The sequence below is a fragment of the Heptranchias perlo genome, chromosome 11 (genome assembly GCF_035084215.1).
Source record: "Heptranchias perlo isolate sHepPer1 chromosome 11, sHepPer1.hap1, whole genome shotgun sequence".
Lineage (NCBI taxonomy): Eukaryota > Metazoa > Chordata > Chondrichthyes > Hexanchiformes > Hexanchidae > Heptranchias > Heptranchias perlo.
This window is the reverse complement of record NC_090335.1, coordinates 38,473,925-38,501,086: the sequence shown is the minus strand read 5'-3', so window position 1 is coordinate 38,501,086 and position 27,162 is coordinate 38,473,925. Positions and strand designations below refer to the sequence as shown.

General features: G+C 43.5%; 1 protein-coding gene across 1 annotated transcript in view; it reads left to right on the top strand.

Annotated features, from left to right (window-relative positions):
• The first annotated feature begins 286 nt into the window (after positions 1-286).
• LOC137326832 (neuromodulin-like) overlaps positions 287-27,162 on the top strand; it is a 169,276-nt gene continuing 142,400 nt past the window's right edge. Inside the window, exons 1-2 of the mRNA XM_067992212.1 lie at positions 287-570; positions 9,577-9,658. Of these exons, the coding sequence (XP_067848313.1) occupies positions 287-570; positions 9,577-9,658 (366 nt within the window). The remainder of the gene's footprint in view (positions 571-9,576; positions 9,659-27,162) is intronic.

Genomic DNA, 27,162 nt, shown 5'->3' with positions numbered 1-27,162 from the left:
CATAACAAACTAATTGCGTACTTAATATTCATAAGTAATAAGTTTAAGCATTATTTTTATTTTCCAACAAATTCATGTTCATTTTCAGTTCAGTCTGACATGAGCGAACTCAAACTACCATTAATTTAGTATGTTGGACAAGCAATGGGTAAGATTATTAATGACTGTCAGTTTGTTCTGTCATCAGGCAGAGAACTATAAGAAGCAGTGAAACTGGCCAATTCTCAAAATAAAAACATAATTAAGATGCACTCTTTGCCAAAGTAATGATTTCATATTCTTCTCCATGGAAAGTGCGAAACAGGAAGACAGGATTCTGGGCTTTGCCAGGATTGCAGGCTTCCCCCAGATGCAGAGCATCATCGACTGCACACAAATAGCATTGTGTGCTCTAGTAGAAGAGCCTGGAGTCCACATGAATATGAAAGGATTTCAATTGCTGAATGTCCAGCAGGTGTGCGATGACATGCAGTGCAACATGCAGGTCTGTGCCAGATTTCCTGGTCGCTGCCATGGTGCTTTCAAACAGTGCCAGTCCTCAATTTCCCTTCTCTTTGACCCGAGCATCGGGTGAGAGGCTGGCTGCTTGGGAACAAAGGCTATCCTCTCCAGACTTGGCTAATGAAACCACTGTGAAATCCAAGCACAGATATAGAGATGAGTGCCAATCAGTGCCATGTCACCACTGATGCATCAACCAGTGCTGACCCCTCTAAATCACTATTGAAAGGTCATGGGGGTAACAATTCCTGAGCTGGTGCTTGCAAACGTCAAGAGCGTGTGACAGTGCATCTTCCATTGCTGTGACCTCCCCCTTCTGCACTGCCAATCGGCCTGGGGCTTCATCACGACCTGGAAAGGGGAAATAGAGAAAATGATTAGAAGCTGGAGACAACGGTATATCATTGCAAAAGAGTGTTTGCTCAATGAAGCACTGTGATGTAGACCATGTGAGGGGGAGAATTAAGTGATGAGAAATGGATGGTTATAGGGCCAAGTACCCTGTGACATGCTTTCTCCTGTCTCACCCTCTCAAACAGCTCAAACACTCTGGGGGGTTATTTTGACTTTGGGTGATAGTGTAAAACAGGCAATATCAATTCAGCCACCCATTATGCATCTCTCTCGTTTTTCATTTTCATTGACTTCAATTAACCCAAATCAAAATTACCCCCTCTCTATCCATGATATCCATAGCAACCTCTTCAGCTGATGAAAACACATGAAAGGATGGAGTCCCACCTCCTATGCAGGTCTTCTCCCTGACATTGTTTGCTAGTTTGTCCTACAAAAGCAAGAGAGTCTGTCGTGAGTAGCATGTTGAAGAGTTCTGAACATCCGTGCGTGAGGGTAGAATAGTTTGTCTGGTAATAAGAAGAAGTATCAGGTGTCTGCAAGAGAGGGCATTATGAATTAGAGCTGTGGCAGTGGCAGACTTTGGAAGTGGCAGCAGGTGCAGGGATCACTGAAGGGTGTTGCAATGATTGGATGAGAGGAAAGAGAAGCAGGGAAGGTCAAGATTTTCACTGATGCTGTTACAGTAAAGTGGTGCAGGGCTATACTGAATGACAACAAAACTGTAAATGGGAGTCTTACCTTAGCAACCTGTGTCAGATCCTTGAACTTTTATCTACACTACTTCTAGGTCCAAGGGATTAAACTGCTGCATCGGTGGTGCGGCAGGGCACCCTTCTCCCATCTGCTGGAAATAAGATATCCCTCCTCCTTCTTATTATCTCCATTAAAGCCTCCAGGGCATTGATGGAGAATCTGGGTACTCTCCCAGTAGATATTTTCTGCCTTCCAGTACACAGAAATTGGCTTCAGCTCAGCTCCACAATGAGAACTGGACCTGCCCTTTAAGAGATGCCACCACAAATTGACTTCAGGCTCGCCCAAAATTCCTTCCCTCAATGAGCGGGTTGTCCAATTACTAGTGCGATATATGCTGGCAGCTCGGCCATCAAATTTAAAATGAGGCACGATCCTGAAAATGGGTCAAGCCTTGCACAGACATCATTGGGGAAGCGGCGCAATTGCTCCACCGACTTTGCGCCTACTTTGAGAGTGAGTTGAAAGCTATCCCCAAAGTCCTTTTAAAAATACTTTCCAACTCTTCAATTTATTTTTGCATTTTTTTATTCCATGGAGCCTAACTACTTGTGTTTTAATCCATTATAATAATCATAGTTTCATCACGTGTTATGATGGAACAAGCCATTTTATCTAAATTACACAAAAAGTACCATTTCTTTGTTTGGGGGCAATCTTTTACAATAAGACAGCCACATGTACTATATTTATTTAACACTTAGATGATTGGTAGGTAATATTTGTTCCCATACTTGTAACTGCAAGATCATAGGCAATGATGCATGTTGGACTGAATTCTATCTGAACAGACATGGAATTGGCCAATTCAGATCACTTTGTACAAATATATGACTGCTTGCCTGCCTACTCTAATTTTTGTTATGTGCTAATTTGGTGGCATGCTCACCTCTGAATCAGGAAGTTGTGCGTTTAAATCCCAATCCAGGAAATGAACACATAATCTAGGCTGACACGTCAGTTCAGTACTGAAGTGTCATCTTACTGACGAGATCTTAAACCAAGGCCCCCATCTTCTTGGTGAAGAGCAGCGTGTTTTCCTAATATCTTGGCCAACATTCATCCCTCAAGTAATATAATTAAAATACAGGTGGACTGGTCAATCATCTCATATACTGTTTGCAGGACCATCCTGTTGTGCAAATTGACTTCCACATTTGCTTACAATGCAACATGTGACTACAGTTGAAAAGTAATTCATTGGCTGTGAAGTGCTTTGGGATGTCCTGAAGATGTGAAGGGCACTATATAAATCTTTCTTCCTTATAATTGTGACAAAACTCTTCCCTGTATGTGACAAAACTCTTCCCTGTATGCAATACTCATTGCACCGCCTCCAAGACAAGTACATCCTTCCTTAGATAAGGAAACCAAAACTGTATGCAGTACTCCAGGTGAGGTCTCACTAAAGCCCTGTACAACTGCAGTAAGACTTCCTTACTCTTGTACTCCAACCCCCTTGCAATAAAAGCCAACATGCCATCTGCTTTCCTAATTGCCTGCTATACCTGCATATGAACTTTTTGTGTTTCTTGTACGAGGACACCCAAGTCTCTCTGAACACCAACATTTAATAGTTTCTCACCATTTAAACAGTATTCTGTTTTTCTATTCTTCCTACCAAAGTGAATGACCTCACATTTCCCCACATTATACTCCATCTGTCACCTTCTTGCCCATTCACTTAACCTGTCCATATCTCTTTGCAGACTCTGTGTCCTCCTCATAGCTTGCTTTGCCACCTAGCTTTGTATTGTCAGCAAACTTGGATACGTTACAATTGGTCCCTTCATCTAGGTCATCAATGTAGATTGTAAATAGCTGAGGTCCAAGCACCGATCCTTGTGGCACCCCACTAGTTACAGACCTGTTAACCCTACTCTCTGTTTTCTGCCTTTAGCCAATCCTCTATCCATGCTAATATATTACCCCCAACCCCATGAGCCCTTACCTTGTGAAACAACCTTTTATGTGGCACCTTATCAAATGCCTTTTGAAAATCCAAATATACTACATCCACTGGTTCCCCTTTATCTACCCTGCTGGTTACATCCTCAAAAAACTCTAATAAATTTGTCAAACACAATTTCCCTTTCATAAAACCATGTTGACTCTGCTAAGCATATTATGATGTTCTAAGTGCCCTGTTACCACTCCCTTAATAATAGATTCCAGCATTTTCCCGACGACTGATGTCAGGCTAACTGGCCTGTAGTTCCCTGTTTTCTCTCTCCCTCCCTTCTTGAATAGTGAGGTTACATTTGCTACCTTCCAATCCACTGGGACCGTTCCAGAATCTAGAGAATTTTGGAAGATCATAACCAATGCATCCACTGTCTCTTCAGCCACCTTTTTTAGAACCCGAGGATGTAGGCCATCAGGTCCAGGGGATTTGTCGGCTTTTAGTCCCATCAGTTTGTCCAGTAGTTTTTCTCTAGTGATATTAATTGTTTTAAGTTCCTCACTCTCATTTACCCCTTTGGTTCCCTACTATTTTTGGTATACTTTTGTTTCTTCTACTGTGAAGACAGATACAAAATATTTGTTTCATGTATCTGCCATTTCCTGATTCCCCATTATAATTTCTCCTATCTCAGCCGCTAAGGGACCAACATTTACTTTTGCGCTCTCTTCCTTTTTACATACTTGTAGAAGCTCTTACAATCCATTTTTATATTACTTGCTAGTTTACTTTCATATTCTATTTTCTCTCTTTCTTTCAATTTTTTGGTTGTCTTTTGTTACTTTCTAAAACTCTCCCAATCACTCTTCTTGGCAACATTATAGGCCTCTCCTTAACTTCTTCAGTTAGCCACGGGTGGATCACTTTCTCCGTGGAGATTTTATTTCTCAATGGAATGTATATTTGTTGAAAATATTGAAATATTTCTTTAAATGCGTGCCATTGGTTTTCAACTGTCAAACCCTTTAATTTAATTTCCCAATCTACCTTTGACAACTTGCCCTCATACCTATGTAATTGGCTTTATTTAAGTTTAAGACTCTGGTTTCTGACTTAAGTACGTTACTTTCAAACTCAATGTGAAATTCTATCATATTATGATCACTCTTCCCCAGAGGTTCTTTCAATGTGAGATTACTAATTAACCCTATCTCATTACATAATACAATATCTAAAATAACCTGTTCCCTGGTTGGTTCCATGACGCTCTAGGAAACTGTCTTGAATACATTCCATGAACTCGTCTTCCAAACTACCTTTGCCAATTTGATTTGCCCAGTCTATATGGAGATTAAAGTCCCCCATGCTGACTGCATTTCCTTTCTTACAAGCTCCTATTTGATTATTAATACTCTGTCCAATGGTATTGCTACTATTAGGGAGCCTGTAAACTACTCCCGCCAGTGTTTTCTGCCCCTTGAAATTTCTAATTTCCACCCAAATTGATTCTACTTCCTGATCATCTGAGCCAAGATCCTTTCTCACCACTGTCCTTATGTCATCCTTTATTATTAGGGCTACACCTCCTCCTTTTCCATTCTGCCTGTCTTTTCTAAATGTCATGTACCCTGGAATATTTAGTTTCCAACCGTCATGTTGCAACCATGTCTCCGTAATGGCTATTAGGTCAAACCCATTTATCTCTGTGCAATTAATTGAATGCTCCATGCATTCAGATAAAAAGCCTTTAATTTTGACTTTTTACCATTTTTTCCTGCTTTGACCTTACTTGTTGTTGCACTATTATTGGTAAATTTTCTGTCCCTTCCTGCCACACTCTTCTGTTTATCTTTACCCAAGTCACTACACTGTTCTATCGTCTTAACTTTTCTCATTAGATTTCTAAATTTCCCCTCACCTGACCCCTCCCCCACTTTTAGTTTAAAGCCCTGTCTACAGCCCTAGTTATTCAATTCACCAGGACGCTGGTCCCAGCCCGATTTAAGTGGAGCCTGTCCTGTCAGAACAGCTCCTTCTTTCCCCAGTACTGGTGCCAGTGCCCCATGAATCGAAACCCCTTCCTCCCACACCACTCTTTGAGCCACGCATTTAACTCTCATCTGTTTGTCCCTATGCCAATTTGCACTTGGCTCAGGTAGTAATCCAGAGATTATTACCTTTGAGGTTCGTCTTATTAATTTAGTCCCCAGCTCCTCAAGCTCTCTAAGCAGAATCTCATTCTTAGTTCTACCTATGTCATTGGTTCCCATGTGGACCACTACAACTGGATCCTCCCCCTCATGCTCCAAGTTCTTTTCCAGCCATGAGGAGATATCTTTAACCCTGGCACCAGGCAGGCATCACAGCCTTCGGGACTCTCGGTCGCAGCTGCAGAGAACAGTGTCTATCCCCCTGACTATACTATCCCATACCACTACCACATTCCTTTTCACTCCCCCCACTTGAATGGCCTCCTGTACCGTAGTGCCGTGGTCAGTATGCCCATCCTCCCTGCAGTCCTTGCTCTCATCCATGCAGGTAGTAAGTACCTCATACCTGTTGGATAAGGTCAAAGGCTGAGGCTCCTCCATCACTAATCCTGGGTCCCCTTACCTGCCTGATTCACCTTACCTGTCTGACTCCTTGGTGGTCCCTCTGACTATGGTTTCAGGGGGGCCACCAGGGAGGTTTTATCAACTTGTAATCACATAGCAGGAATTGGTGACAATATTAAAGATGTGACAGTAACACTACTCTGTTAAACTGATACACAAGGGTATGGCAGCGATCCATGGTTTGGATTTCAAATATATGAAGTATACAATATACAATATACTTTCCATTTATTATATGATCAAAGCCAGACAACTTATCTAAATAACAAGGCAGGACAGGGATGTTCCAGGAGAATTTTTCAGTGAAATAGGGGGCAGGAGACTATCTGGAGTCTCCTGGATATTTCAGGATGTTTGAAGGACTTGCAGTTTCAGGTATCGGAAGCATGCTTCATTTTGTGATATCTTCTCGAGTTTAGGGGGGCAATTTTTGACTTCTGTCTGAACCGGGCATGATGTCAGCAGAACGGCTACTCCATGCACCTGAAGCTGGCTTTGGGAGGTCCGAATCCAAAAATGTGCACTATTTTCAACTGCCCAGCTACCTTTTAAGTCGGCATAGCACTGGTGCTGGCTCGGAGTGAGGTAAGTTCTGGCAGGGCCTGTTTCTACTAGAGAGCAGTGCAAGAGTTGAGTTGTCATAGCTACTCCAGCAGTTCCAGGTGGAGGTTGCATACAGACAACAGGCATGTGATCAGCTAACGAACAGATAACATGCATGTAGGCTCCATAGAAAACAAAATGTACATTTAAAAAATAATATTCACTTGCAATGAGTCAAGGGATTATTATGGGAGCTGGTTGCATGCGACAGGCATTTATACGATCAGAAAGAGTACCGTGGTCCACCTGCCTGGTCCCAAAAAACCTATACTATAGGGGAAGTCAGGATGTTACCATAGTAGAATATATTCATTAGTAGAGAAAGCCTAATATTTAAAGCTACATTGTCAGTAATGTAAAGAATCTGCTTGGAAGTCACTCAAGCAAAAGCATTCTTTTCACAAATAAAAATGTAGATATAGCAACAGGTAGGAGGAGCTTCACCAAATTATGATGTCATCACAGGATAATATTATCATTTCAATCCATTTTACTTGCTGCCTTTCTACTTTGAACCCACGTTGAAGTCGAGCAAGATTAAAGTGCAGTTTGCGCTCTACAATCCAGATATGAAACCTTTAGCTGCTGGGAAATGGAGTTGTGTGTCTCCAGTTTGATGCAATCTGAGGTCATTATCATTAAAGAAACAAAGAACTTGCAATTATATAGCGCCTTTCATGTTCTCAAGATGTCCCAAAGTGCTTCACTGCCAAAAGAAGTACAATAGTCCCTGTTTACATACAATCTTCAGCTTCACAGCAAAGCAGAAATGGTTTCACTGCGATTCTAAAGTCGGTTTGTGAATGAACCCTTAGAATCTTGAAGTTATTTCTTCCACTGTATAAATGTTTCATGCACAATGGAAAAGTGTATAATTGGCAACAATAGGGAGGGCCAAAAAAATCATGATTTTGGCACACTTTATGGATGGTCCCTAAATAGGTAGACAAGGTTGTCCCATGTTTATTTATTAGGCAGTCAACCAGGTGATGAAGATTATATTTTATTTCAGGAAAGGCATCCAGACCTTCAGCCATTATGGAGCTGAATAAATTAAGGAACCATGGACGCTTGACATTTAAGTGGTGAACTTTTCATTTGTGTGCTGCTAATCTGCCACCCTAAAGGCTTGCTCTTTTAAATCTGACTTTCTGAGCTCATTATGGCCAGCTCTCTAAAAAATAAATTCCCTTGAGATCTCTGTGAGAGCGAATCATAGTTTGGAAGGGTGGCTTTCCATTTTCTTTTATTTTACATTTTCAAAAGTATATCTTGGTGGGGGGAAGGGTGGGTGTGTGGGGAGGTGTGAATGTTTGAATTGTGTGTTTATATGTGTGTAGGCTATGTGTATTTTTGTGGAATGTGTTTGATGTGGGTATGCGTTTGTAATGTGTGTGTTTGTACATGTGGTGTTTGTGCTTGTATGTATGGTATGTGCATGTTTGTATTTGTGTGGTGTGTGTTTCGGGTGTGAATATCTGTTTGTATATGTGGAGTGTGTATGAATGTGTGTATTTGCATGTATGCATGTGGATTGAGTGTAGGGGGTTGTGTATGTGATTGTGTGTGGATATGTATATATTTGCATGGATATGTGGAGAGTGTTTGTGGTATGTGTTTATGTTTATATGTATTTTTAATATGTGTGTGCATGTGCACGCATGTGAGGTATGTGTGCACCGGTGTGTGTATTTGTGTACATGTGTCAGGTATTATTTTGTATGTATGTGGGGTGTGCATCTGGGAAGTATGTGAATGTGTGTTTGTGGCGAGTATGTGTATACAGTGTATGTGTCTATATCGGTGTATATGTCTGCATGTATGTGATGCATATGTTTGTGTGTGGGATATGTGTATCCATGTGGGGTGTGTGTCTGTATTTGTGCAGTGTATGTGTTTATGTATAAACATTTGTAAGTATGTTTGTCTGTAGGTGTTGGTGTATGTGTGAGAATTATGCATGTTTGTATGTGTGTAGGGTATGTATATAACTATGTGGAGTAAATGTATATTGGTGTGGGGATTTGTGTGTGTGTGCATGTGCGATATATGTGTAGGGAATGTGTGTATTTGTAAGTGTAAGGGAGAGTGTGTGGGGTATATGGAGGTCATTTTCAACTTATCGCCAAAGCATAAAACCAGAGTTGCAGGTCGGGAAAATTGGGCAGTTTATATAATGGATGGCAGACCTGCAACGCTGGTTTTATGCTGCAGTGGCAAATTGCAAATTATCCGCTATGTGTCTTTGTGTTTGTGGGAAGAGTTTAGAGGATCTGTTTTTTACCATCCTAGCTCCTACACTGGGCTGTTCATGGAGGGACTGGCTATAAAATCATGCTATTAAGATTGAAATGGTTCATTCTATTCTGTGAATATTTAATGTTCAGGGAGCGCATGATATACTAATAAGATGTACTTGGTTCTTGGCAACGTGTTTTAATGGCAGAAGCCATTTGTTAAATATTTCATGGCAGGAGCATTAATCTGCAGTAGGGACTCTCTGAAATTCATTGAAGGGAAATTCCCAAGACCTCAGTAGAACTCTGCCTGTTAAAGGCTATGAAAGATAAGGAGGACATGGATATCCATTTGCTGATAAGTTAATATACCTGCAAACATTTTTAAATGGAATCTGTCTTAAGCATTACTCTTCTCAATCTATAAAATGTAGCAATCGAGGGGACTTTGTACAGGATTTGTGCCTCACCCTGACATTTTAGACCCTGTATTCAAGTGTTGTTTTGGTTTGCAATATTTGTCGATGTGGTGATTATGCCACAAAATCTTTGCAGTTTTCCAATATTTTTAAAATTTTCATGCATAATTTTTTTTCATTGTTCACAGGCCATTTTCACAACAAGAATTTGCAAATTTTCTGCATTTTGAGGACCATGTGTTGCTTTGTCTGTCAACGTCATTGCAGAAAGTGAGAAATGCTGCCAGAAAATTTAAAAAAAATCAATGACAAGATTTCAATAACTGTCAAACACAGCAGAGTAGAAGGAGGTTTACTCTGCATCTAACCTGCTAGTGTTTGATGCTGACAGTGGATAGACAGAACAGAAAACTGTGCCATTTCCCGGCACTGACAGCTTTCATTCATTTAAAAAAAAATCAAGGATTAATTGCTACAATATCTTTACACTCACAATAATTGTCACACTGCCATATCTCACCTAAGTGACTGTTCTTCGTGTGTTAGCCCAGTCAGTAAGCGTCGGCAAACTACTTGACAGTGGGATGCACCACAGCAAGGCCTGGTCACCCTATATTATACAATGTGTACACATGTACAATTTCCAGAATGAGTCATTGAGGGACGGAAATCTTGGCTGATTTTGCCCTTGTCTAGGCTGGGGAAATTTTGGTGCCAGAAATGAGCAAACTCAACATAGTTTGGACCATGACTTCCCTGGCCTATCTGACTCTAGCACATTGGGCAGTGTACTTACCGACTGAGTCGTCAGAAAACTTGCTTCATACCTTTAAAATTAACAAAAATTATTTCCCATTGACTTCAATGGAATGGAAAACTGGGCGAGGCGTTAAACAGGCAGTCGATCCAATATCGCCTGTTTTAGGACCCCGCCAAAGCAGATAGTTCTGGAGATAGTTTCATTGAACTGTTCTGATTAAATATTATAAAACCTTGAGGTTCTTGTTCCTCCCCTGAAGAAATTCATAGAGTTCAATAACCAATTCAAATCTTGATTGCAAAATAGTACAAACAGAATGGGGTGAAATTCGTCTCAGGCGATAATGCAAAACGGGCGCTAGTGAATCGGCAGTCCATTTTAAACTATGCCCGTTTATCTTTGCAATAACGGAAAAGAAAATCGGGTGGAGTGTAAAGTGGGCTTCTGATGCGCTACTGCTTAGACAAATTTCACCCCAACAACTTTACATAACTTTCTATAGTTTTACTGCCTCACAGCTACTTACTGTTCACATGACAGATAGATTTCACAAGCACCTAATTCATCAGTACATGGCCGAGAATGATGGCTACCTACTCATTTCTGGTCTACTGAGTACTGATTATTTCAATTACCCGATAATGATTTAGAATGGAGTGAAAACACAAAGAAATCCTTTTAACCACAATTTGAAAGTTTCCTAAAACTAAGCAGATCAATGCTTCAAAAATTTAAAGATAGCCCTTTTTGCTGGACTTATATGTAACACCAAACATGTCTACCAAACAAAACAAAGCATAAATATTAGCTGTAAGATTTCGTGGTAGTGCTATGGCAGATTAAATATATCTCTTGCCAAAGAGTATTCTTTCATTAATCCCTTCTGCAAATTTTCAAAATATCTTGAAATAGTGTGAGGAGAATCGGAAGAACTTCTAAACATTGTGCCAATGAATACTCTCACTTCTCTTGCACAAAAAGTTAAGAAATAATCATAATCTGTGGGCACCTGACAATACTTCAAAAAGCCATTAGGTGGTAAACTTATGTCTCAGTCTATCAAACCTATCAAAAGGACAGAAACTTGTATTTACTATAACTATTTACTACATATATAAAGCCGCATTGTGTTCTATACAGGTATTCAACCATTCACTCCAACTCCAGTAATCTTTGTTTCCTTTTAAATCTGTAGCAAATACTATATTTTCTGTATAGTCAACCATTCAAAATCAATGTTCTGGATTGAATGGAGTACATCCGGTCACCACTTTAGCTTATAATATCATGAAGCGACTTTGAGCACCACATTAGTCTCTTGATTTGATGCAGTAAAATAATTACTATAGGGCAGAATGAAATAATTTCCTTTCTTAGATAAGACCAATGGGCTACAATTTCCATGCCTATTATTTCAAAAGAGTTTTGTCGTCTAAATTATGACTGATAGTTCTTTTTCAGACTTTCATTGTACCAATGTGAATTTTTTTTCAATGGCGCATATCCATTCTAACAGCTTCCACAGTTTCTCATATCCTTGATACAATTTGGCCATTTTGTTCAAAGTCTTGGTAAAACCCAAGTGACCTGCAGTTGGAATGGCAGTAGGTTGTGACGATGCAGTCTGCCACAATCTACCGACATTTTTACTCTCAAACAGTATTTCATTTTACACTTTTGGAACTCTGTTTTGGACTGATGCTCAGACTTAGTTTTACAACTACAACCTGTATTTATTTAGTACCTTTAACATAGATAAATATCCCAAGGAATTTCTCAGAGGCATGTGAAAAAACAGATCTCGAGCAAAAGAAGGAGAGATTAGGAGGGGTGACTGACAGCTTGGTCAAAGAGATGGGTTTTAAGGAGAGTTTTAAAGTAGGACAAGGAGGGGGAGGGGTTTAGGAAGGTACTTCCAGGGAGAGGAAGCTAGGTGGCTGAAGTGGTGGGGTGGGGCGAGCACAAGAGACCTGAGTCAGAGGAGTAGAGTGCTGTGGGAGGGGCAGAAACCTGATTGGGATGATTCAAACAGAGAATTGTGGGAAAGGTGGGCATAGATGTGGGAGGCAACAATGTGTTCAAGAATCCTGAATCAGTTACCAAACCCTTGTCATGAATTAAAGTTATTGATGATTTTATATTACTTACTACTGTTTTATTTTGTCAAAGAATATTTTGCTATCAATGAACAGCTTATGAGTTTTTTTGTAATATCCTCATTTTTCAGCTTCTTTATCCATAAACAACTGGGTGCTTTGGTACTATCAGCCTTCTTATCTAGCATGTTTCTGATTTGGTTAACCACTTGTTCTGTCAGCTGAGTTATCTGCTTAGCTAAAAAGTTTTAACTTCAGACATTGCCTCAACCATTATAACCGTGTTACTTGAGATCCTATTCCGAGTGATTTGGCTAATACATTTATTCTGATATGAGAAAGAGTTCCTTATCTCATTACTTTATGATAGTTTATGTTTTCCCTCCTGTCCCCAGAGTGCACTGTGTCATGCAGCATGTCAGCCCACACTTAGGTGTTCAACAAGTGACCATCCCCCAGGCTAATGTTAGTCAGTAACTAACCATTAGAAAGTGGGCAGCAGCCGTCAGGGACGAGTACTCCATTTTCCCTCCGTGACTGGAAGGAAACATTTCATTTTTGTTGGGCATTTCCAAACAGCAATATAGCTGAGATCAGGAACTTACACTTTGAGATCAGATTCCCTGCCCTCTTTCTCATATCAGATTAAATTTTTCAACCAAAGTCACTCTGAATAAGGTTTTCGTGGCAAAATAATCCCTTAACATATCTAATCAATTAGCATTATGAAAGTAAAATATTAATTTTTAAAATCTGTTTTGTTCATACTTAGGTAGTGAACATATTAGTAGACATGTTTATAAAACTTAAGAGCCACCAGATTTATTAGCGATTAAAGTTGATGGGGATGAAATTGGGCTGTGCAGCATCTGTTTTGTAGGCACTACATGGATACCTAGGCCCCGAAAATGGCGTCCGAGATATGTGTGCACACTTCCGATGTGAAGTGCGCAGGACGCCATCTTGGTAAAGGGGTTTGCGCGTGCACGCACCTAATGAACGCCGGCAGCAGGTAGATTATGACACGAATCAGTGTGCAATGCTGATTTAAAGGGACCGCTACTATTTTGGAACTCCACACTCCATTCAACGCACTGTCTTAACTTTGCACAACTGAACAGGACTTAAAGGGCACGAAGGACGCCCCACCCCCCCCCCCCCCCCGCATCCCACACCAGCACTATTTAAAGGGATAATGCAGGACTTACAGGTTAGTTGCTGGATTATTTCTTCTAGCTGCTGATGCATTTGTATGTGTTTTTGGAGGTTTCCTATGCTTGAATAAAGTTTCAATACTCTTCAGGGAGTGGGCTGGCTAGCTGACAGGCAACAGAAAGGGCACTGGCAGAGTGGTAGGAGTGGGAGCAGGAATGCTGTCATCCTGAGAGAGGACAGGAGGTTCGTTTTCCATCGAGCTATTGGCACTTGCTGTCTCTTGTTATGCACCATCTTCGCCTGCATGAAAGAGGGGAGTGTGTCAGCGAGTGTCCTGCAAGATGTTTGGGTGATGTGCCCGTCATGGTTGAATAGCTGCCAGTGTGTGTGACCTGTGAGTTGTGGGCGTACGGCTTGCAACATTGGTAATGTGTGAGGGTGAGATGAAGCATCTGATTTGAAGAGTTGAGTACTGATTGAAAGAGTTTGTTGGTAGATGGGTGATGGGGTTGTAGTACGTGGAGCAGTGGATGAGACTAGTGGTGCAGTTGGAAACATATATGCCACTTGAAATGGTGGTAGAGGCAGAAACCCTCATTGCATTTAAGATATACTTGGATATGCACTTGAAATGTCGTAACCTACAAGGCTACAGACCAAGGGCTGGAAAGTGGGATCAGGCTGGATAGCTCTTTTTTGGCTGGCACAGACATGATGGGCTGAATGGCCTCCTTCTGTGCCATAAATTTCTATGATTCTGTGACAGTTGAACTCACTCATCTTGACCACTCGTGTCGAATCATTGAACTTCTTCCTGCACTGCAACCATTTTCTTGGCGCTGTGCCCCTGGCAATGACCTCGTCTGCTACTTCCTCCCACTGCTTCATGGGCACATGTCTAGAGGGCCTCTTGCCCCTCCTGCAGATATGGGATGGCTCTCTTTCTGTTCACCTCTTTCACCAAGAACTCTAGTGCATCATCCGAGAACCTTGGTACACGCTCTCTCAAGGCACAGCCATTCTTCAGTATATTGCAGCATAGATTCACTTCGCAATTGACTTCCACCATTTCCTGCAGCTACAGTGCACCTCCCCTTTAAGAGGTACAGGCTGCCTTTAAGTAGTGCTAGCCACTCCTGATATTGGGGTCCCCTGCTGATGTGCGCAGCCACTCAACAGTGCAGGTAGTGCTGGCTGCACGCAGCAATCATTTAAATCATCAGGCAACACGAATGTTACGTGCTGCCTGCATCGCAACCAATGGGCGTGGGTTAATCACGCACCGTGATCCCAGCGCGTGTTTTTGGGGGTTATCCAATATAACCCCCAGTAAATTTCTCGGGAAGTGTACAATGGAGAAAATGGGTGCAGGTCCCATTCTTCTGAGTTTCTGATCTCAACTATGAAGGTATGCATAGATATTGAGTAGGGAACCAGGTGTCTCTTCACAAAGGAGAAGGAAAATCAGAAGTAAATTTAACACCAGTCTGCTGTCTTCTGTCTCCCAGCATCTAGCTGAAGTGTGGTGAAGATTTGGGAGCAAGTAGAAAATCCATAACCAGGTAAAAATGCAACTCGGGAGAAAAGTCTAGTGGTGCAGCCAAAAGGGTAAAGTTTCCTATCCCTCAAAACATTTCTAATTGTTAGAGAATTACCATTTTGTAATATATAAATTCAGACTTATTTGTATTATTAAAAGTCTATTATATGTTCAGCTAGTAATATCTACTGGTAATAAAGTGAGTTCTGGACTTTATCTGATTTTATTATTGTGGTAAAACCTCAAGAGACATTGTAAGATCAAATTTAAGTTAGCACCTACTTTATCACTGGTAAATAATTAGCCTTAAAAGAACTTCAGTGTACAGTCAAATATACTAACTAATGACCAACAAATAGGACACTGCTACTTTAAAAGGATGAAATAAAATTGATGTATAATAGCTTGACATATTTCCTAGGTACTCTAGAAAAGGCTAACTAAGGGATACTGCCTCAGTTATAGAATGTTTATGCCAAAAAAAAACTGCTGATAGAAATGTAGTCGTGGCCCTGCAGCAGTGAGAATAAGCTTGATGTTGGACATATGATATATTTTCATTAGCCTCCTCATAGTAGACATACTAATCAATTGCTTGGTCCCATATGTATTGGGGGAAACCTATTTCAGGTTGCTGGAACATTAAGTAGTCAATGCATAATCAGCAAATCATATATCTTTACCTTTGCTGACGTTCTTTATATGATTACAGAAGAGTCCAAGACTACTCATACGTAGCAATGATTTACTCTGGTCACTATATGTAGCAAAATTGTGAACAAAAACAAGAAGATTTCCTTTAGCCAGTATTTCTGGTGAAACCACAAATTGTGTTCTTTTTGAAAGTGTTTATGATTTTGTCCACAAATATTTATCAGAGGAAATTTTGCCACATTTATTTACGATGCTGTGACACATATACCCGCAATTTCCTCGGATCTGCTCCAGCTCCATCGCCATAACTTCGACAGAAATGTGGTGGAAACCCTGTTTATGTGCGTGGACGAGGTTTCCACCACAATTCCTGCGAAGTTGCAACAGCTGCTCTGAAGGAATCCCAGTGATCAGTGATCTCCATTAGAATCAGAGGAAACTTGTTTCTTCTATCACTTGAGAATTATAGATCAATTTATTTCAAGCTGTAACATTGAAAAATTAGCATGGAATTAAATATGTTTACTTTGTGACAAACTAATAATATTATTGTTGTTACTTTGATGAATAATGGTTCGAATTTGTTACACAGCTAGTGGATGGGGTAGAAATTGCACCCATTTTACGTCCATTTTATGCAAGGAGGCCCAATTTTCGGGACCAGCGTCCTGCGCCCCAAGGATGCTTGAAAAACGTCTGACGCAAAATTGGGTCAGGCCATTTATCAGGGACCCTGGTGATGGCCTAAAACAGACATTAGGCCCCCTACATATGTAAATGAGGGGCATTACGCCTGTTTCAGGCCCACTCTGCTAAAGTGGTCTGCGATGAGCAGGACAGGTATTGGGCCTCTCCCTTTCAGACTTCTTTAGTGGCCACTGCAGCCTACACAACAAAAAGGTATGTTTTTAACTTTCCTGTGGAGCCAGGAGAAGGAGTGTCCCTTCCGGATGAACAGCTCGCCTGAGGGTCGCTGCCAGCTGGCGATCGGCTCCACTCCAGTTATCCTTTTCCTCCCCCTGCTGGAATTTACCAGAGGGCCACAGTCCGCGAGGCAGGCAGCCCGAGATTTGCTTCTCCAGTTAGCTAAGCTGCCTATGGAGATCAGACAGGTATCTGCAGCTCACTGCGATTATTTAGATGAGAACCAATTCCTCGTGAACCTTGGGTTTCCATCTTTGGGTGCGTGGACTGTTCTCTGTGCCCATTTGGCATCTGTAAACTGGCCTAAATGACTTTCGAGGCTGATGTCTCTGTTTTGTTACAAATAAATAAATGAAAGTACCTGACTTTCCTTAAAGATTTCTACTTACCAGTTGCCTTAATAGCTCAGTTGGTAAAGGCAGCATATAACTGAACTATACTAAGCAGAGGTTCCAGCTTTGATTCTCATTCTATGTTGAGTTAGCAGATCTCAGCTTGTGTGTTAAAATCAGTCTTATTACCTCTAATTTAAGGAAGGAAAAAATCAGCCACAGTTCTCACCTCTAATCATTATCCATTGACCCCTGCTGGAATACACATGCACCTGGATGGCAAGTGAAGATATGATTGGGCTTGGTTGTAATGCCCTTCACAGTTGAGGAAACTGTTTCACATTCGTACTCTGAGCTACCATATGAAGAACGGTTACTTAGACGAGATAGCAAAGGGTGCCTAGCACTGTGGAATTGTACCGCAGCAGGAATCACTGTTTGCACGAGAAGAAAATAAAGTGTCTACCTGACATTATTACTGTACTCTCGCCGCAGAGATCAGCTGTTTGCTTGGCACCTGTAATAATACGGTGATAATAACTATGGGATGAGCACAACACAGTAAGACCCAAAACTGGATGACTTTGGAGTTAGATGCACACATAGGGGAAGAAATTGGATAAGGGTCCGTTTCAGGCGGTGGTAGCATGATGCGCTACCACCCCACACCCGATGGACCCTATGCAGGCAGCGTGTGAACTTCGTGCTGCCTGCTACTTACCATGAAATCTCCATGCAGCCAGCGCAGCCCTCGCTCCTGAGAGGCTGCAGGGAGAATGAGGAAGTTGGAAATGGGGCGCACACAGCGCACATCATCATCAGCCTGTGCTTCTTAAAGGTGCAGGCACATTTCGAATGGCAGGTACACAGTTTACTTGCAGGAGGGAAAGATGGCCATTAAATGGACAGGCACGAGAGAGGGCTCCACGCTTATCGGATGATGCTCAGGAAGCCCTGGTGGAAGACAAGGACGAAAGGTGGGCCAGCATATACCCATAGGGTGGCTGGAGACCCTCCACACTGCAGCTCCACAGGCATTGGCAGGCTGTGGCACAGGAAGAAAATGCCAGGAGCATTGCACCATCCACGTGGGTGCAGTGCCGGAAGAAGTTCAATGATTTGACACGAGTGGTCAAGGTGAGTGAATACAAGTGTCAACTGGCACATCCTACCAACTGCATCACTGCTCCATGCACCACACGCCCCGTCACCCACCCACCAACAAACACTGCCCATCCATACGCAATGCTGCATCTCACCCGCACATAGTACCACACTTGCAGGCCACACAACAAGTCACATAAACTGGCAGCTATTTGACCATGACAGGCACATCACCCACACACCTTGCAGGACACTCACTGACACACTGTCCTCTGTCTTGCAGGAGAAGGTGGGGCATAACAGCCGGCAGCACGAGGGACCTGAGGGTGGATGGGCACGTTTGCACGTCCTCACCCTCCTAGAGCAGACAGTGCTCAGAATCTTTGGGTGGGCCATCACTGCAGCCGTCACAACATGCCGCGCTGGAGGTCCCGGTGAAGGGGGTCTCTGCATATCTAATGCTCCTTCTCCTTTTCCACATCTCCCTCCTCTCATAATCTTTTCTGACTCACGTGCTGCACATGCTGTCAGCACACACCTCTTACCTGCTCCTCTTCCCATTCCACAACTCAACCTGTTCCCCTTTGTCATTGCAGATACCCAAGAACACGTGGCGGCACCGTCCTAGGAGGAGGAGGAGGACACTGAAGCCTCACCGTCACTCGATCTGACACTTGCTTCCACCAGCTCAGAGACTGTCACTGCATGTCCTTTAGAGGTTAGGTTAGAGGAGGGATCAGCACGTGGTAAGACACTGAGCACAAGTGCGCGGGAGCCGGGGCGGGGGGAACGGATACCACAGGTGCCAGCTCGCCGGAGGGCGAGGTCGCTCACCACTTCTGCTGCAGAGGAGTCAGATGAGGACTTCGATGGGCCAGGCTACAGAAGACGGCTGATGGGCGTACACCAAATGCTTGGGGCACTGGAAAGCCTGCCAGAAATCCTGTGTACAATGACAAGGGGCATGGAGGAGTCCAGCTCCAACTTGGCACAGGGCTTGGAGCCCATCCTTTCCAACATGGAATGGGTGGTCACCTCCATCAGCACACCTGTGGAACCCACCATGATGCAGTATCTGATGACTGATGTCACAGCTTCCATTGCAGCACAAACATCTGCCATCCAAGGTCTGACTGCTGCATTTGCAGCTCAGACTGCTGCCTTGGAAGCTCAGACTGCTGCTATCGTGTATCTGGGGACCACTGTGTAACGGGGCTTCCAGGGCATCACAGCACTCCAGCAATCCGTTCTCCAGCTGATCACCAGGATTACTGAGGCGCTGCCCCGGGAGAGTGGCAGTGGTACCATGGCAGTTGGATCTGCTGTCCTCTCTCAGGACAACAGCATTCCTGTTCCCACCCCTGCCACTCCGCTGGTGCCCCTGTTGTTGCCAGACTGTTGCAGCCCATGCTGAGATGGTGCAGTCTGAAGACAGGCCCTTCCGGCCCAGAGCTGCTCGAGGTTGTCCTCCAAGGCCATCTGAAACGTTCCTCCACTGAAGGCCAGCAGCCTCCCACCACCCCTGCTCCAGCCACTGGGGAAGCACCTCGTAGGAGCACTAGGACAGGTAAAGGCACATGAACAACAGGCACTAAGGGAATGCACAAGGGTGAATAGTTCTGTAATGTTTGCATGATTTCATTTATTCATTGATAAATGAGACTTTATCAAAAGGTTTTCATTCATGCAATGAGCTGAGAGGGACACCCATGTGTAATCAGATGGAGGGTGATTTGATTGTCTTGTGTGAGTGGAAAAGTGGGGAGTGTAGGACTGTTGGTGAGTTGGGGGATGTAGTTTAAATTATTGATAGCGGGCACGGATCAGGCGAGCACGCACAGCCCTTGCAGACAAGGAGTGTGGTTCTTGTTGCATCTTCCTCCACTTCCTCTTCCGGCTCCACCCCCTCCTCCTCCTTAGCCTCTTCCTCCTCCTGCTCCTCCACCTCTTCCTCCTCAGCCTCCTCCTCCTCCATCACCTCTGGCTCAGGGTCTTCTGCATTCATTGGTGGCAAAGGCTGGTCCCTCATGATGGCGAGGCTGTGCAGCATGCAGCAGACCACCACAAATCTGCCCACCCGTTCAGGGGAGTACTGCAGGGCTCCTCCAGACCGGTCCAGGCAGCGGAAGCGTTTTTTGAGGAGGCCTATGGTGTGCTCCACAATGTTGCGTGTGGCAGCATGGCTCTCATTATAGGCCTGCTGTGCACGTGTGCATGGGTTCCTGACCGGGGTCATCAGCCACAGCGTGAGGGGATAGCCCTTGTCGCCCAGTAGCCAGCCTTTGACTTGCCGAGTCGGGTGAAAGATAGCTGGCACGTTGGACTGCTGCATGACGAAGGCGTCATGACTGCTCCCAGGGTGGCGGGCATCGACCTCCATGATCCGAAGCGTGTGGTCGCACACCATGTGCACGTTGAGGGAGTGGTAGCCCTTTCGGTTGAAGAAAACGGCTGAGTTGATATGTAGGGCACACAGGGCAATATGTGTGCAGTCAGTGGCACCCTGCACCATGGGGAAGCCAGCAATGCGGGCGAACCCCCGTGCTCACTCGTTCTGCTTGTCTCTGTGGAGAGGGAAGGTGATGAACCTGTTCCTCATGTGGTACAGTGCGTCTGTGACCTCCCTTATGCAGCAATGCACTGCATACTGTGAGATGTTGCACATGTCACCAGCAGAGGCCTGAAACACTCCTGAGCCATAGAAATTCAGCACCATGGTGACCTTCACAGCCACAGGCAATGCTGTCCTCGCCCTGCTCTGAGGCTGCAGTTGTGGCTGCACCAGTTGACAGATCTCGGTGACGGCTTCCTTGGTGAACCTCAGGCGTTGGATGCAATCCTCCTCAGTCATGTTGAGGTAAGAGAATTGGTCCCAGAAGGCCCTCATTGGGTAGGGCCTCCTGCTCAGTGCCCTACGCCTCCTCGTCCTCCGTCTCCTCGCAGCTTTACCTGCTGGGCGTGGCCTCTCTGCATGCTCCCAGTCATGCTCAATGCCCAGAGGGAGCCCTAGCAGACCGCCCATGGTTGGCAGGAATGTTGTTCAACCACGGTTGTATCTTTCCAACCTGTAAGGCAGTACCTGCCAAAGCACTCTAAAAAGTAGTGTAGGAACTCTAAATAAGAATAGAGAGCTTCAAAAAACACTTCCTACTCCTCCAGCAGCCAAAAGCAATAATCCAGCAACTAAACTGCATCACCTGCATGGTCCCTTTAAATAGCACTGGTGGGGGGGCGGTCCTTCAGGCACTGTAAGACACATTTAGATGGTCGGGGATAAGACTGTGCGTTGAGTTGAGTGTTAAGGTCCAAAATGGTGTCTATCACTTTAAATCAACGTTGCACACTGAATGCACGCATTTTCTCCCTACTTTACATGCTTCCAGCGTTCAGTATTTGCGCCTGCGCTAACTCTTAGACCAAGATGGCGTCTGGCGCATGTCACGCAGGGAACGTGCGTGTGCATCCAAGACGCCATCTTGGATGTCGGAGAGGCCGTGTAGCGCCGAAACAACGGGCGCTACACGGCCTCATTTAGCGCCCATAGTAATGGCAGGATATGGGAAATGGAGCCACAGATGCGGACATGGATATTTTCGAACTGTGGATGCACAGCATTGTTTTGTCTTTGCAAGTCAAATTCAATTTCAATCTGGCCCAAATTAACCATCATTGGGTCATGTAAAATCAAATTAAAATGTTTCAACTTGGGCCACATCTGGTCTGAAATTCAATCTGTTGCTCAGTCCTATTCATTTATTCCTCTATCTAATGGCATTGTAAGAAAAACTTCTTTTCATAGCTTGTATTGTTGATCTATCAATGTCCTGCCACTTGTTGGGATTACAAGTAAACCAGCACAGGAGCTGAAGACCTGTCAGACCTCAGAGATAATCGGCTACAAAAAACAATGAAAAACAAGGACCTTCAAGTTTTTCTTTTAATTCCTGCTGTGTCCATTTGTGGTTGAAATTCAACCTGTAACCAAATGATAATTTAATAAGTGACACATGACAGCAGTGTGAATGAGAGAAGGAGGGTGAAACCAGGCATGAGTACGTGAACGAAAGAGAAAGAACTTGCATTGATATGGTGCTTTATCATATCCTCAAGACCCATCTCAAAGTGCTTCATATCCAATGAAATATTTTTGAAGTAGAGTCAAAGGTGTTATTGGAGGCAAGTGCAGCATCCAATCTTATCCCACAAACATCAAATAAGATCCGTGACCAGTTAATCTACTTTTAGTGATGCTGATTGAGGGATATATATTAGTCCAGGACACTGGAAGAATTCTTTCAAATAATGTCATTATTTAACATCTACCGGGACTGGCAGATGGTGCCTCAATTTAATGTCTCACCTGAAAGATGGATTGGTGTTTAAAAAGATAGTGAATGGCATCTAAAAAATGCTTTTTCATTTTTATTTATCAGTCGATTTCTTCTCAGTTTTATTTGAGGCACACTCCCTCAGCTAATAGGATGATATAATTTATTTTTCCAAGGAAAAGATTGTGAAAAAAAATGATTTTCAATGGGTAATTGCATTGCTACTATGGATTGAAAGAGCTTCTTGCTGCTATAGAGAAAAGTATCAATCTGGAGGCTGAAGGTATACCTCCAAAATAAGGACGTCAAACCTAGCAGAGTTGCTCATAAATACATTTTTAAAACCCTGCAACGTGCTTTATTACAGACAATGGTAGAATTCATTGCAGCAAGAATAAAATGTGAAAAAGACTAAACCAAAAGTTTACAATCTGCACCTCTGGACATGTTTTAAAGTGATTTACCTGGATATCCCTCTTCATTTAGTCAACACTGATTCATCCTTGTTGGAATTAGTGAAGCACTGGGAGGGATCCCCACCCTGTAGCTTTGAGTATCCGGCCAGTGGAAATTAATCAATGCTGAGAAAAATGAAGATGTACTCTTTCCACCAGCTGCACTGACATGAGTGAAGGGACCAATTAGCTAAGTCAGGTTGCCAGTTTAAAAGGGCTGTATCACCAGGAGATCCTGGCTGGCAGTGAGAAACTTCTGTTTACACATACTCACACACTGTGATGTTGATCGCGCTATCACATTTAGTTGGGGCAGTTCAAAGACCAAGCAGCAATGGTGAGAATCCAAACTATCTGCAAACATAATCCAAAGATTTGATTCCAATCCCACTAGCTAGCATGTGACCTTTCCTTGTCCACAGGGTAACATGCTTGCCTACTGATTGTTATTTTGCCAGGATTTAAATACAGATAACACTCTCCTCCAACTTAATACTCACAGGAAGCACAGACACATATTCTGCCACCAGATAGCTAGGGCTCAGATGGTCCCCTCCCTGGCCGAGAAAAATGAATATATACTAAGTTGTTCAGCTCCCTCCCCACCAGTCTCTCACCCATCATTTTTTAAAATTTGTTTATGGATGTGGGCATCGCTGGCGAGGCCGGCATTTATTGCCCATCCCTAATTGCCCTTGAGAAGATGGTGGTAAGCCGCCTTCTTGAACCGCTGCAGTCCGTGTGGTGAAGGTTCTACCACAGTGCTGTTAGGAAGGGAGTTCCAGGATTTTGACCCAGAGACGATGGAGGAACGGTGATATATTTCCAAGTTGGGATGGTGTGTGACTTGGAGGGGAACATGCAGGTGGTGTTGTTCCCATGTGCCTGCTGCCCTTGTCCTTCTAGGTGGTAGAGGTCACAGGTTTGGGAGGTGCTGTCGAAGAAGCCTTGGCGAGTTGCTGCAGTGCATCCTGTGGATGGTACACACTGCAGCCACAATGCGCCGGTGGTGAAGGGAGTGAATGTTTAGGGTGGTGGATGGTGTGCCAATCAAGCGGGCTGCTTTGTCCTGGATGGTGTTGAGCTTCTTGAGTGTTGTTGGAGCTGCACTCATCCAGGCAAGTGGAGAGTATTCCATCACACTCCTGACTTGTGCCTTGTAGATGGTGGAAAGGCTTTGGGGAGTCAGGAGGTGAGTCACTCGCCGCAGAATACCCAGCTTCTGACCTGCTCTTGTAGCCACAGTATTTATATGGCTGGTCCAGTTACGTTTCTGGTCAATGGTGACCCCCAGGATGTTGATGGTGGGGGATTCAGCGATGGTAATGCTATTGAATGTCAAGGGGAGGTGGTTAGACTCTCTCTTGTTGTAGATGGCCATTGCCTGGCACTTGTCTGGTGCGAATGTTACTTGTCACTTATCAGCCCAAGCCTAGATGTTGTCCAGGTCTTGCTGCATGTGGGCACGGACTGTTTCATTATCTAAGGGGTTGCAAATAGAACTGAACACTGTGCAATCATCAGCGAACATCCCCATTTCTGACCTTATGATGGAGGGAAGGTCATTGATGAAGCAGCTGCAGATGGTTGGACCTAAGATACTCCCCGAAGGAACTCCTGTAGAAATGTCCTGGGGCTCAGATGATTGGCCTCCAACAACCACTACCATCTTCCTTTGTGTGAGGTATGGCTCCAGCCACTGGAGAGTTTTCCCCTTGATTCCCATTAACTTCAATTTTACTAGGGCTCCTTGGTGACACACTCGGTCAAATGCTCCCTTGAAGTCAAGGACAGTCACTCTCACCTCAACTCTGGAATTCAGCACTTTTGCCCATGTTTGAACCAAGGCTGCAATGAGGTCTGGAGCCGAGTGGTCCTGGCAGAACCCAAACTGAGCATCGGTGAGCAGGTTATTGGTGAGTAAGTGCCGCTTGATAGCACTGTCGACGACACTTTCCATCACTTTGCTGATGATTGAGAGTAGACTGATGGGGCGGTAATTGGTCGGATTGGATTTGTCCTGCTTTTTGTGGACAGGGCATGCCTGGGCAATTTTCTATATTGTTGGGTAGATGCCAGTGTTGTCGCTGTACTGGAACAGTTTGGCTAGAGGCACAGCTAGTTCTGGAGCTGAAGTCTTCAGCACTACAGTCGGAATGTTGTCGGGGCCCATAGCCTTTTCTGTATCCAGTGCACTCAGCCATTTCTTGATAACACATGGTGTGAATTGAATTGGCTGAAGACTGGCTTCTGTGATGGTGGCAATTTCGGCAGGAGGCCGAGATGGATCATCCACTCGGCACTTCTGGCTGAAGATGGTTGCAAACGCTTCAGCCTTGTCTTTTGCGCTAACGTGCTGGACTCCACCACCATTGATGATGGAGATGTTTACAGAGCCTCCTCCTCCCGTTAGTTGTTTCATTGTTCACCACCATTCACGACTGGATGTGGCAGGACAGCAGAGCTTTGATCTGATCCATTGGTTGTGGAATCGCTTAGGTCTGTCTATAGCATGTTGCTTCCGCTGCTTAGCATGCATGTAGTCCTAAGTTGTAGCTTCACCAGGTTGGCACCTCATTTTTAGGTACACCTGGTGCTGCTCCTGGTTTGCGCTTCTACACTCCTCATTGAACCAGGGTTGATCCCCTGGCTTGTTGGTAATGGTAGAGTGAGGAATATGCCAGGCCATGAGGTTACAGATTGTGCTGGAATACAATTCTGCTGCTGATGATGGCCCACAGCGCCTCATTGATGCCCAGTTTTGAATTGCTAGATCTGTTCTGAATCTATCCCATTTAGCACGGTGACAGTGCCACACAACACGTTGGATGGTGTCCTCAGTGTGAAGACGGGACTTCGTCTCCACAAGAACTGTGTGGTGGTCACTCCTACCAATACTGTCATGGACAGATGCATCTGCGACAGGTAGATTGGTGAGAATGAAGTCAAGTAGGTTTTTCCCTCGTGTTGGTTCGCTCACAACCTGCCACAGGCCCAGTCTGGTAGCTATGTCCTTCAGGACTCGGCCAGCTCGGTCAGTAGTGGTACTCCCGAGTCACCCTTGGTGATGGACATAGAAGTTCCCTACCCAGAATACATTCCATATATAATATATTATATTGTAAAATGACAGTGCAAAAGCTTATGGCAGATTGGATAAGTATCAACACATATACACAGAAGAACACCTTCACCTGCATGTTGTCAATTTTTATAGGAACAAATCAACCGCAATTGAAAATTGCTTGAATTGTGTGAATTCAGATATTCATGACTTAATCTATCCATTTCAGAGACCTTTGGATTATGAATTAAGGTTTGATCTTTACTACAGGTGATAGAAAATCTCTTACATGAAGGCCATACTTTTCAAAATGCCTTTAATATACTTTCCCTTTAAAAATTGTTTGTCATTTTCTGCTCCTATGCTCGATTTTGTTGAGTAGTCTATGTTTCTGAGTGAGAATCAAATTACCTAAATACAATCACTACAATAGCAGCTGAGGCTTTCCTTATAAGTGTATCCTCTCCCTCCCCCACTGTGCCTTCAATAAGTTGCTAAGAACTCTGACAACCTGATAATACATAGAACTCCCAGCTGAGCCTAGCCCTTTACAAAGATTTCAGTCTGTGAACCTAAAGATGTTCAGATGTCTTGCTCTTGTATTTTGACCATTTTTCTCCATAAGTCAATTCTGTTCTGACAATTCTGGATCCTTGACCAAAGACAATCAATCAACAGTGCTACAAATTAAGCGCCTGCCCTCAATCTTTGTTTAAAAATGCTGTGGGGAGATACTCAAGCTTTCCTCTTATAGGTCAAATTTTAGTCACATCACATTCATTGATTTTCTTTAAATCCACGAGGGCATGACATTTTAAAATATCACGGTTCATACTATAAGTCTTTTAAAGGTTGTTTTGATCACAACTAGAGCCTGAGCATTTTAACATCCATGTTTATAACCTAACAGGTATTATTAATATGTACAAAATGCAGTTTCTATGCATTTATTAATGGAAGCTTTAAAACAATTTTTACTTTGAAGAAGCTGTCCTGTTTATTTGGCTTCTTCAAATTCATCTTTTACTAAATGCAATGAAAGTGCACTCCATTTCTTCAAGGCCTTCGAGTTCTGCTCTCAATACCCTTGGTAGTGTTTTTTTTCTATAAAAAAAGTTAAATAGTTTTAGCTGTAGCACACCGCTAATCATGTGTTAGGGCAACACCATAGTCCAAAGCATATTGCGAGTGGCACAGGCCATGAAACCAGATTCGCTCAATCATTTCTATTGTGTTGATTGATATTTTCTGAGAAACAAAAGATAAACCCAACATATCAGTACTGCAGTTAGAGTAAAATACCATTATAAGCATCAGTGTGAAAAGTGCGATTATTTTTCCATCTCACAGTGTACATGGTTA